Source organism: Nematolebias whitei, chromosome 14 (genome assembly GCF_014905685.2).
Source record: "Nematolebias whitei isolate Nwh7 chromosome 14, NemWhi1, whole genome shotgun sequence".
Lineage (NCBI taxonomy): Eukaryota > Metazoa > Chordata > Actinopteri > Cyprinodontiformes > Rivulidae > Nematolebias > Nematolebias whitei.
In genome coordinates this window covers 6,869,463-6,880,214 of record NC_056511.1, presented here as the reverse complement: position 1 = coordinate 6,880,214, position 10,752 = coordinate 6,869,463, and the positions used below count along the sequence as shown (strand labels likewise).

General features: G+C 40.5%; 1 protein-coding gene across 1 annotated transcript in view; it reads left to right on the top strand.

Annotated features, from left to right (window-relative positions):
- Nucleotides 1–4,698: 4,698 nt before the first annotated feature.
- LOC119420811 (zinc finger protein 260-like) overlaps nt 4,699–10,752 on the top strand; it is a 6,412-nt gene continuing 358 nt past the window's right edge. The window contains exons 1-3 of the mRNA XM_037688238.1: nt 4,699–4,825; nt 6,866–7,321; nt 9,816–10,752. The exon at nt 9,816–10,752 is cut by the window's right edge and continues 358 nt beyond it. Coding sequence (XP_037544166.1) covers nt 4,699–4,825; nt 6,866–7,321; nt 9,816–10,752 — 1,520 coding nt within the window. The remainder of the gene's footprint in view (nt 4,826–6,865; nt 7,322–9,815) is intronic.

Here is a 10,752-nt window from a genome sequence, read left to right as displayed (position 1 = left end):
ACTTTAAACAAACACATGAGAATCCACACAGGACAGAAACCATTTGCCTGCGATGTTTGTGGACAAATGTTCAGACAAGTGTCTCATTTAAACAAACACAGGAAAGTCCACACAGGAAGAAAAAACAGTTTAGTTGTAAATATTGTGACAGCTCCTAAAGAAACTTAGGTGTTCTCACTCATTTTAAACTGCCCAACTTCAGTGTTTGTTGTTAAATAGTATATTTGGTGTAGAAAATTGTTTTTTCATAATTGAAGTTTTTACTTGCAGTAATACATGCTCTACTTGTGAGTGCATGGGTTTTCTCTTGGTCCATTGGTTTTTCCCAACAGTCTAAAAAACCATGTATGTTAGGTAAATTAATAACAAATTTTGCTGTAGACATGAAGGAAAAGTTGAATTGGTAGTTGTCGCATTTTTCTATGTGGCCTGGTGAAACATTTGTGACCTGTCCAGGTTTTCCTTGCTTCCTGCACAGAATTAAGTGTTTAAGAAAATGATGGGCGTTTCTATTGGAAGTGTATTGGAAGTGTAATGGTAAATTTTTTTGTACCTGACTCCCAGATCATGCATCTAGGTAGATGTTAACTGCATTTTGCTAACTTCTGTGATAAAAAGTAGAAAAATGTATCATCTAAAGCACTCCAAAGCAAAGAATGGAAAACATGTTAATTTCAAATCAGCTGTGTGGAAATGTTTTCCAGTCATTATTATCACGATCTGCCAAGAACAATGAGTTGCTAATATGACAAGCCAAGTAGTGATAAATTGCAAGATTTGAAAGTCACAGTTAAGGCATGAGTGTTTTTTTTTCAATAATTCTGATGTCAAGTGTCATTTTTCCACACGCAGTCAAGAAGCTCAAATGCTAGGTGTGAGTGTGTAACGTTTTCTTTTTTTGTGTGTCGATATTAACGTGTAATGAAAATGGTAATTAGTACTAAATAAGTAATTTTACAAGTATTCCATTTTAGTATTAACATTATAATAATTATATGCATGAGCTTTGATGTTTTGAACCACTTTGGCCATGACTGCCTTGGATGAGTCGGCGGGGGAGAGGGTGGACTCCAGAAACCACCTTATCTCCATCAATGTGGTTGGCCCACTATGTGAGTCTGCTACTAATAAGACTTAGTTAGTTGTGGCTCCTCGGACTGATGAAGTCTTTTGGATGAAAGACAAAACATTTCAACAAAAAAAGAAACCGTCCAGAGGACTTGACTTAACTTTGTTGTATTTTCTCTAGAATATTTTAGATGAATGTTAGATTAAATATAGATGTATAATTGGCCAGAATTCCTGCATCAAGAATAGGTTTCTTAAGTAAAGGTTTAATTACAGCAAACTTAAAACACTGTGGTATGTAACCATTCATTAGAGACAAAATAAGCAGATCCAGAATGGGGATATTAATGAGGGGAAATACCTCTTTAAACTGTCTGGTTTGGGATGGGATCTAGCAGACTTGTTGATGATTTGAATGAAGCTATTATTTTTGACAATTCAGACATGCAGCTGACCCACAGTATCCACTGGGAGAAGGCTTTGACTGACCTGGACAGTCCACAATATCTATCTGACTGAGTGTTGATTGATTTATTTGAACTTTATATGTGCAATCCACCTGACTAACGTGGTTTTATTATTTTGTTTATTGTTTTGTTTGGTTTTGTTATAATCCAACAATTTTCAGTCAGGTCAGATGACCTGACTGAAAATTGTTGGATTGTATACCTGGATTATTGAGCATGGACTTTGTTGCTTTTGTTATAAAGTTTTACAAAATAATTCTGTCTTCTCCAGGCTGCTGTTGAATCATCATGTATCAGGGTCCTACCTCATATTTTCACATCCTTTGTTTATATACTAGAAATGATCAACCACCCTCCAACTGAAACCTGAAATTAAAACACCTGCCATAGAAATCACTCTTACAGTTTCATTTGGAATCACAATCCAGCAATATTTTTTCACACATTAATTGCAAACAGCAACTGTACCATTTAAGAAAGTTTATTAATGAAACTATCTGTTTTATAACAGGGCCCCAGCTAGGGCTGGGCGATATCTTGATATTTTAAAAATATTGATATAATTTTATTTGCGATATAAATTGACATTATTTCGCTATATACGATATAGTTCTACTTGAAAATCTGCCGGCTCTTCTTTCTTCTCCCACATGTCCCCCCTCCTCTCACTGTACAAACCCAGCTCCTACCCACGCGCTCTCCTCCTCCTTCCTGCGTCTCTCCAGGTGGAGCGGCTGCTTGTGACAGGTAGCAGCCACAATACATAGTTCACATGTGATGTAACATCAGGGGCATTTCCGGTACGTCCTCCATGTTGGAAGGCTGCCTCTAGCAGCAGGTACAGAGCCAATGCAGTTTACCGGTAGTTAATTTTAGCTAGTTTTTTTTGTTTGTTTTTTTTAATAAATTGCAATGGTTGTTTCGCGCTGGGTTAGAGGATGTTACAACCGGGGAGACATTTGGGAAAAGCGCAGTTTTCACTTAATCTAAAAAAATAAGGAAATGTAAAGGACCTCCATCGGAGGAGCTCACCGCAGAACATTGTTGAGTCTGGCTAAGAATCTGCTCTCGAAGATGTCGTGCTCCGATCACTTTTTGTCCGGCAAAAAAAAAATTCTATATAAATCATTTTGTGAATCAATGTCAGAACAATGTCAGAGTATAACTGTGTGTGTTATGATTTTTTTTTTGTTTTTTCTTCATGATTTAGTGTCCGGTCTACGACCGCGGTAAAGTTAGTTTTGCGTTGGACGTTGGATATTCGTGCTCTGTGCGCTCAACTTGCCCCTACTCAGAGACGTAATGGTTCGCTTAGGGACCGTCAACAAATTACCGAACGCAGTCACTCTTCAGAAACAAAAAGCAATATCTTTTACATGGTTTGCCCCACTCACCCAAAACTTAGATAAAACTACTCTCCAAGACCAGTCAGCGCTTTTCATGCTCTGCCTTGTCTATGAAACTGCTTCTGAGCCTCTCTCTACAAATCTTCCAAACCATAATTATGGACTTGGATTTGTCAGTTAGTCCCTCAACACAATTACGCTTGTAGGGGGAGTGGTGGCACAGAGGTTAGAAGATGGGCTTGCAATCGGAAAGTCGCAGGTTCAACTCCTGGTACCGTAAACATCAAAATGTGTGTGGAAAAGGTGAAACGCCCACACCTGCCTCCACCCTCATTCGCCCCACTCTGGGCCCCTGAGCAAGGCCCTCAACCCCCACCATCTGCTCCCTAAACAGGTCTCTCTTGAAAATGAGTTCTTGTGGCTCAATGAGACTACCTGTATAAATAAAAGGGTAAATGAAAAAAATAAAAGTTTAAAATAGAAATACTCACATCATTAGGCCGAGGTTGTGGGTGTGACGTGCACGTTCCTGAGAGGCCACAGACAGAGCAGCTCCAGCTTTTGTTGAGTTCCTGTAGTCCTGCAGTTTTCAAGCTGAAATGAAAAAGCATCATGAATATGAACTTTACAGTCTATAGTTACCTGTTCATATAAACACATGGAGGTATCTCACCTTGTGACTGACAATAAAATATGTAAATTTACAAACATTAATGAACTTATAATGATGCACCTACTCTTTGAAGGTGAACCGATGGTACCACACCATCTCTCAGTGGGACAATCTGATCAGTTTTATCAAAATCCTCACTGCTCAGATGAATCCTCCTCAAATAAAAAAAATCCTCCTCACCTCTTCCTCACATCTTTTTCTTTGGGAAACCTTTAACATGAAAACGGGAGATTTGTGTCTACACAAAAACATTGTACAAAGGAGGTCAATCTTATTTTCTAACCTTTCTATATTCTCCCTATTTTTTATTTTTTTATTTCCTAGAACTTAAACAAAACTCCAATTCTGATGCATATCTGTTGATAATGAACCAAAGCTACTGAAATTGTGAGTACACTTGTTAGAAAAATATTCCTGTCATCAGATCTCAGTCAGCTTCATTGCAGTTGAACACCGTGTTACACTGAACATCACATCAACTGGTGGACATAAATACAGTACAGTAATATTCTATTCACAAAATACTAACAACAATAATATGTTCATCTTACTTGTGAAAAGTTATCCCCCGAGACCTGACGTTAACAGCCCGTCGATTTGAACAGAAATAAGCTGCGAAGTGCTGAAACATCTTCTGCTTTAACCAAATAAGAAAGACGACCGCTCCAAGATGGCCGCCGTATTTCATGCGCCCCAGCAGCCAATGTGGGATCTAGTGATATGATATCTATGGGAGCAACAGTCTGCAGGAGTGGCCATCTGATCCACTATTTTTAAGACTGGGTTTGCAGTGCCACAAACTGAAGAAGTCTTTTGGATAAAAGAAAAAACGTTTCAACAAAGAAGAATCCGCGCAGATGACCTGAATTAACCTTGTTAGCTTCAGACGGCATTGATCACGTGACTCAGACTAAACGAATCAAACTCCGACTTATCGCTTATCCCTAATTGTTTATGCGCCTTAGCTTCAGCTCCAAACCGACCGTCTCTACTTTTATCGATTTATAAACTTTCTGCAACGTTTGCTGTAAATCCAGCCTCTTGAGTTCGGCCCAGTAACTGTTAAATGAAACTTTAGATCAACGACAGCTAGCAGATGTGGAGACATCAGGCTAAACAAGGACTGGAAGCATCAGCGGAATAAATGTCGGAGTTTCTGGACAAAACAGGCCCAGATCATGAAGAGGAACTGTCTCGTTTAAAAGAAAAACTGCAACAAAACAAAATTCTAGATGCTGTTTTGAACCCCAGAGTTCTTCTGCACAGATTAGGTTTGTATAAATACATTTATCTTATTTAGTGTGAGGATGTTAGCTACAGTTTTGGTAGCTAAGTGACTTGTCGAGCTCCAAATTTCATAGTTGAAACCCGTGCGTTTGTGTAAAAAGTAGGTTTTCTCTGCAGAATGAAGCTGAGAACTTGTTTACGGATTTTTTTTTTTTTTAATTAAAAGCTTTGTGTGAAAAATGCTATGCTAAAGCGCTCAAATCCCAGCAGATCGAGGCCGATGGCCGCTCGTTCTGATCCTGGTTCTGCTGGAGGTTTCTTCAGAATCAGAATAATTTATTATCATTGCACCGAGATGCGACGAGAACATGTACTACAGCTGTCTGATACATGGACAGAGTGCACGAAGCTGCTGCTAGAAAGCGTGGTCTTCTTATTCTTATTCAGAATACATTTTTTTAGATAGAAAAAGGGATAAAGCCATGAGGAGAGGGATAGTGGCATTACAAAAAAGATCTCGTCACACCTTGTCCTTTAAAGGGCAAGATTTAAGACATGAAAAAACTGCCAGCTAAAGCACATTTATGAACATGTTGCATATGCATTTACAATGAGGTGGTTCATGAAGCACTAACGGATAGTCCATTGTCCTGACAAGATGATGGTCAGCCGGCACAGTTCTAATGATACTCCACAGAAAGTGAGGCGGAGGGGGGTTGCGATAGACAAAGCTTTTCCTTAGTTTACACATTTCCCAGGAAAAATTGATAAGGCGGCCTGTTCCGAGGCCAGCTGGGGAGAGATTCAGATAACCACAATTGTTGATTTATTCAGGCAGGCTATTTTCCGTCAGCCTTGAGTCTGTACTGATAACTTTCCAAGATCCAAAATGGTCAGATTAGGGTGCATTCCACTGGTCTGTGCTTACGAGTCTCTTCAAGATGGTTTTTCATGCTGACGAGTCCCAAAGCTGCAGGTGGCATGCGATTCAAATCATTTCCAACTTACGGTTTCGCTCGTAAAGCAGCTGATTTTGAGTCCTCCAGCACAAACCAGACCCTTCACATAGTCAGCAGCCTGTTGAGGTCTAAATTAGCTGCGGCCGTCTTCTTTGTATGTTGAAAAACCAGGATCCAGGCTATTCCAAAAACAGGAAACCAGTTATCATAAATCCAGTTATCGGCAATTTCAGCATCCTTGGTGAATAGCAGAGGTAGACGCATCCCCCCCAGAGATATATCCAGCAGCATGCGTGTCGTCCAAGCAGATGAGGGTTCTCCAGGACCCCGTCGCTTTGTTGAAAAGAATTTGTAATACACGTCAAAAGTTCAGTTGGTCAGATCCAAAACAGTAGTTTCCATTTCGGAAGATGTGTAAAAAAAATAGGAGTTGCTCCGATACACAGAGAGGAAAAAAAGCAGGAGGAAAACAGGGAGTGGGAAGGAACTCGTGCGCCTCGTTAGAGCGCTAGTGGTGTTTCTTGCTGTTAAGAGTGAGTTTGTCCTTTCCACTGTTGCCATGTGCTTGCTCAGGATGGGAGACTGCGATGAAGTGAAGATTCAGTGCAATCTGCCGGCTTCTTTAGATAGATAATTGTACCAATTGGCTTTTTTATGTCTGTGAATGTTTTTGTACAATGACCTGAGACAACTTCTGTTGTTACTTGGTGCTATATAAATAAACTGAATTGAATTAAGTTTTGTTCAGTCGGAAGCTGGTTTATTATGGAGGCTAGTAAAAAGGTTTTTACAGTAGAGTAATGAATGTTTGTGGAAATACATTCTCCTAATATGATCGTATTTTTGCATTTTCTCACAGCTCATAAAAAATCTGGAACAAGTTTAGAAGACTCTGCAACATGTTTAATTTGTTTCTTAAAAAACCGACTGGAAGCTCTACATATTTTACCATCTTCTGGGAGTCAGCCATAAGGACCTCTCTCTTTTATGGATTTAGTTTCAGGACATTTTTCTGACGTCCAGCATTAGATGTTGTTTTGAGCTGATCAGTGAACTCAGTGATGTTTGTGTGAATATAAAGTTATAACTTTCCTTGTTGTTCATGTGTTTCATTGTTCCCTGCAGATGTTCATCAGCCGGTGCTGATTAAAGAAGAAGCTCCTGAAGAATGGAGTTCTGGTGTGGATCAGAAGGACCCAGAGACCCTCAACATAAAGGAGGAAGAGGAGGAACTGAGGATCAGTCTGGATGTAGAGCAGCTCAGTGTGAAGGAGGAGACTGATGACACCAGGTTCTCCTTCACTGCAGTTCATTTGAAGAGTGAGGATGATGAAGAGAAACCTCTGTTCTCTCAGCTTCATCAGTACCATGTAGAAGATGGAGATCTTCCAACCAGCAGCTCAGCTGACCAGATGAAAGCAGCAAATGGTGGAGAAGATTGTGGAAGAGCAGAAATATCAAGGCTTCTGGAAAAATCAGCTGCAGATTATGAAGAGAAACATTCTTATTTAAAGGAAAAGGAGCAACAAAACCAAATCCTGGATGCTGTTTTCAGTCACAACTTTCATCACTACAAATTAGGTTTGTATATTTGGATCAACTGTGATGATGTTTGTAACATTTTAGTCACAGTTTTAATGAAGCTGACAAACTTAGTCTTTAAGAAGAACGTTTATAACCAACATTTGTGTTTGTAGCTTAGCTTGCTGACGGATAAAGCAGTGTGGACCACAGAGGAGATGGCATCCTTTGTTGATCGGTTCTCACAGTATGTGTACTGGTGAGGGTCCTCGTTAATGCTGAAGGTTGTTTTGATGTGGGTCGTGACCAGTGTTTCGAAGCATTTAGCGACTATCGGGGTGAGGACTACTGGCTGATAGTCATTCAGACCAGTCACTGTAGAGCTTTTTGGAACTGGGATAATGGTGATAGTCTTGAGGCAGGTGGGAACTGTTGTCATGGTGAGGGAAGAGTTAAATACATTGACCAGTACCTCGCAGAGCTGATTGCACAGTCTTTCAGCACTTTCCCCAGGATGTTGTCCGGGCCAGTTGCCTTGTGAGAATTGATCCTCCTGAAAGTACTCCTTACTTCTGCTGAGGTCAAGCCGAGGAACTCTTCTTGTGATAAGGTGAATCTGGTGCTGGGTGGTCTGTTCAGGTCCTCTAAGCGTGCATAGAACTGTTGAGAGCATCAGGCAGTGATGGATCCCTAGGGCATTGTGCACCTCTGCCTTAATAATCCATTATGCACTTAATGCCCTTCCACATGTTCTGTGTGTTTTGTGAGGAGAAGTGTCCCTTGATCTTGTGTGCATATGCTGCTTTGGCCCTTTTAATATCAGCATCCAGCTCTAACCTTGTCTTCCTCAGCTCCTGTGAATTGCCAGACCTGAAGGCAGTGTCCCTGTTTCTCAGCAGGGTGCATACTTCTGCATTCAGCCAGGGCTTTTGGTTCGGATAGCTTTTTACATTCCTGAAGGTGGTGACATCATCATTTCACTTAAGTCCCCAGTATACTCCCGCGTACGTCCATTCATGCGTACATACGTGCGTACTGTACACAGAGGGTTCAGCTTTCATACTCGAGCGTGCACTAGGAATATGTGATATGGCATAAAATTCCTATCACGATGTGTATTGTGAAGGGTGGCGATAATGATGTATATCGCGATATGTTTTTTGTATAAAACTTGCAATAGGAATAAAAAAAGCATAGGGTGTCCTTTTGCCGTCATATATTTTGAATTACGCAAATTCCACTACTAGGTCCAGAGAGTTTTTAAATAATAAACAAATCAAGTATTAGGCTTCATTTTTGTAGTGCAAAACAGTGCAAAAGATATCAAATGTAGTTTTAGCCATATGTTTTAAACAAAAGAATATGTTGGTAACTCAACAGTTTCCAGTCTTCTCACTTAAGAAATGAACAGCAACAGAGCAGCATTTTACACTGAAACACTTCACCCTCCAAACCTCTAGTGGGCGTCTCCTTCTGCTTTAATGGAGAGCTGACACAAAATGAGTCTGTGGCTTTGACCAGAGGGTCTCGCAGTAAAATCGTACAACACAGCATTATTTTCACAGATACCATACCATTTTATTTATAGAGCACTTAAAACAGCGACAAGGCCAACCAAAGTGCTGTACAGACAGAACAACAGGTAACACACAAAGCAAAATACAAAATGAAGTAAATTAGAATATAGACATAAAAACAATGCAGATAATGACGACAAACCAGTGTGGAGCATACAGGTTCACAACACAGATCCTCTGGTGTTGAAAGCCACTGAATAGTAGTGGGTTTTTAAACAGGACTTGGAAAAACGAGAGGGAGGGGGCCTGTCTGACAAGCAGAGGTAACTCGTTCCAGAGTCTTGGTCCTGCTACAGAGAAGGCCCCGTCACCTCTGCACTTAAGACAAGTTCCTGGAACTGTTAGGAGCAACTGGTCCGCTGACCTCAGGGAATGACCTGTTCCTCTCATTGGTTCGGAGATACATGGAGAAAAGACACAATAATCAGTCAGAGAGATTCAAGTTAAAAAGTATTACCAACATTTATTAAAGCTTTCAGTTGAAAGGAGACACTCTTACCCCAGACCAACAGAGATGCAGCAAAAACCCAAGACGTGGCTGACCGGAGCTTCAGTTCCTTCTGTTTTGAAACACAAAAGCTCCACCCAGAGACGTTTCACAACATTTTTTCAGTTCTTTGTCTAAACTAGTTCAAACTGATGTCTTCATTTCCTGGAAGTCCTTTTATGGAGTTGTTTTATTATTTTCTTCTGCCGTTCCAGTTTACTAGTGATCTTGTCATCAGGTGGGACACACATCAGCAGCTCCCTGTTAGTTCATGTCCCATACACAACAAACTCAAATACATTCTCTGACATGTCTGCTCTATTTGTGTTTATCATCTTCTGAAAGCCAGTCAAGATGTCTGTCTCAATGAATTTGTTTCAGGAGATTTTTCTGCCGTCCATCATTAGACGTTGCTTTGAGTTCGTTGAAGTCAACATGTGATGTTTGAGTGAATATAAAGTTACAACTGTCCTTAATGTTTGTGTTTCAGTGTTCCCTGCAGATGTTCAGCAGATGATGTTGATTGTAGCAGAAGCTTCTGAAGAATGGAGGTCTGATGTGGACCAGATGGACCCAGAGCTCCTCCATATGAAGGTTCATCAGCACCAAGTGGAAGAAGATCTTCCAACCAGAAGCTCAGCTGACCAGATGAATACAGCAACCGTTGGAGAGGACTCTGGAGTAGCAGGAACTACCAGGAACCCAGATCTAAATACTCACGGAGATGATTCCAGCTCTTCAGAGACTGCTGACAGTGGGGATGATGATGAAGATGTGAATGATCTTGATTCTCAGCTGAAAGACTCATCAGACTCTGGATCAGAAGCTGAAGACCATTGCAAAGACTGGAAGGAGAGCAGGGCTCCTGAATCAGGTGTAAACACTGTCAGTAAATCGTGCAGCTTCTCTGAGTGTGAGATACAATTTCTCCACAAGGAGTCTGTCCAGAGAAACAAGACAGATCATTCAAGAATAAAGTCCTCAAGTTGTTTGGTTAGTGAGAAATGTTTTAGAGGGAAGAAATCTGGAGGCTCAAACAAAAAAATCCAGTCAAGACAGAAATTATTTAGTTGTCGCGAATGTGGAAAAAGATTTAACAGAAAAGAAAATCTAATCCGACACACGAGAATTCACACAGGACAGAAACCATTTGCTTGTGATGTTTGTGGACAAAGGTTTGGACTAAAGTCACATTTAAACAGACACATGATGATCCACACAGGACAGAAACCATTTGCTTGTGATCTTTGTGGACACAAGTTTAGAGAAAAGTCAACTTTAAACCAACACATGAGAATCCACACAGGACAGAAACCATTTGCATGTGATGTTTGTGGACAAAAGTTTAGTGAAAAGTCAAATCTAGACAGACACATGATGATCCACACAGGACAGAAACCATTTGCTTGTGATGTTTGTGGACACAA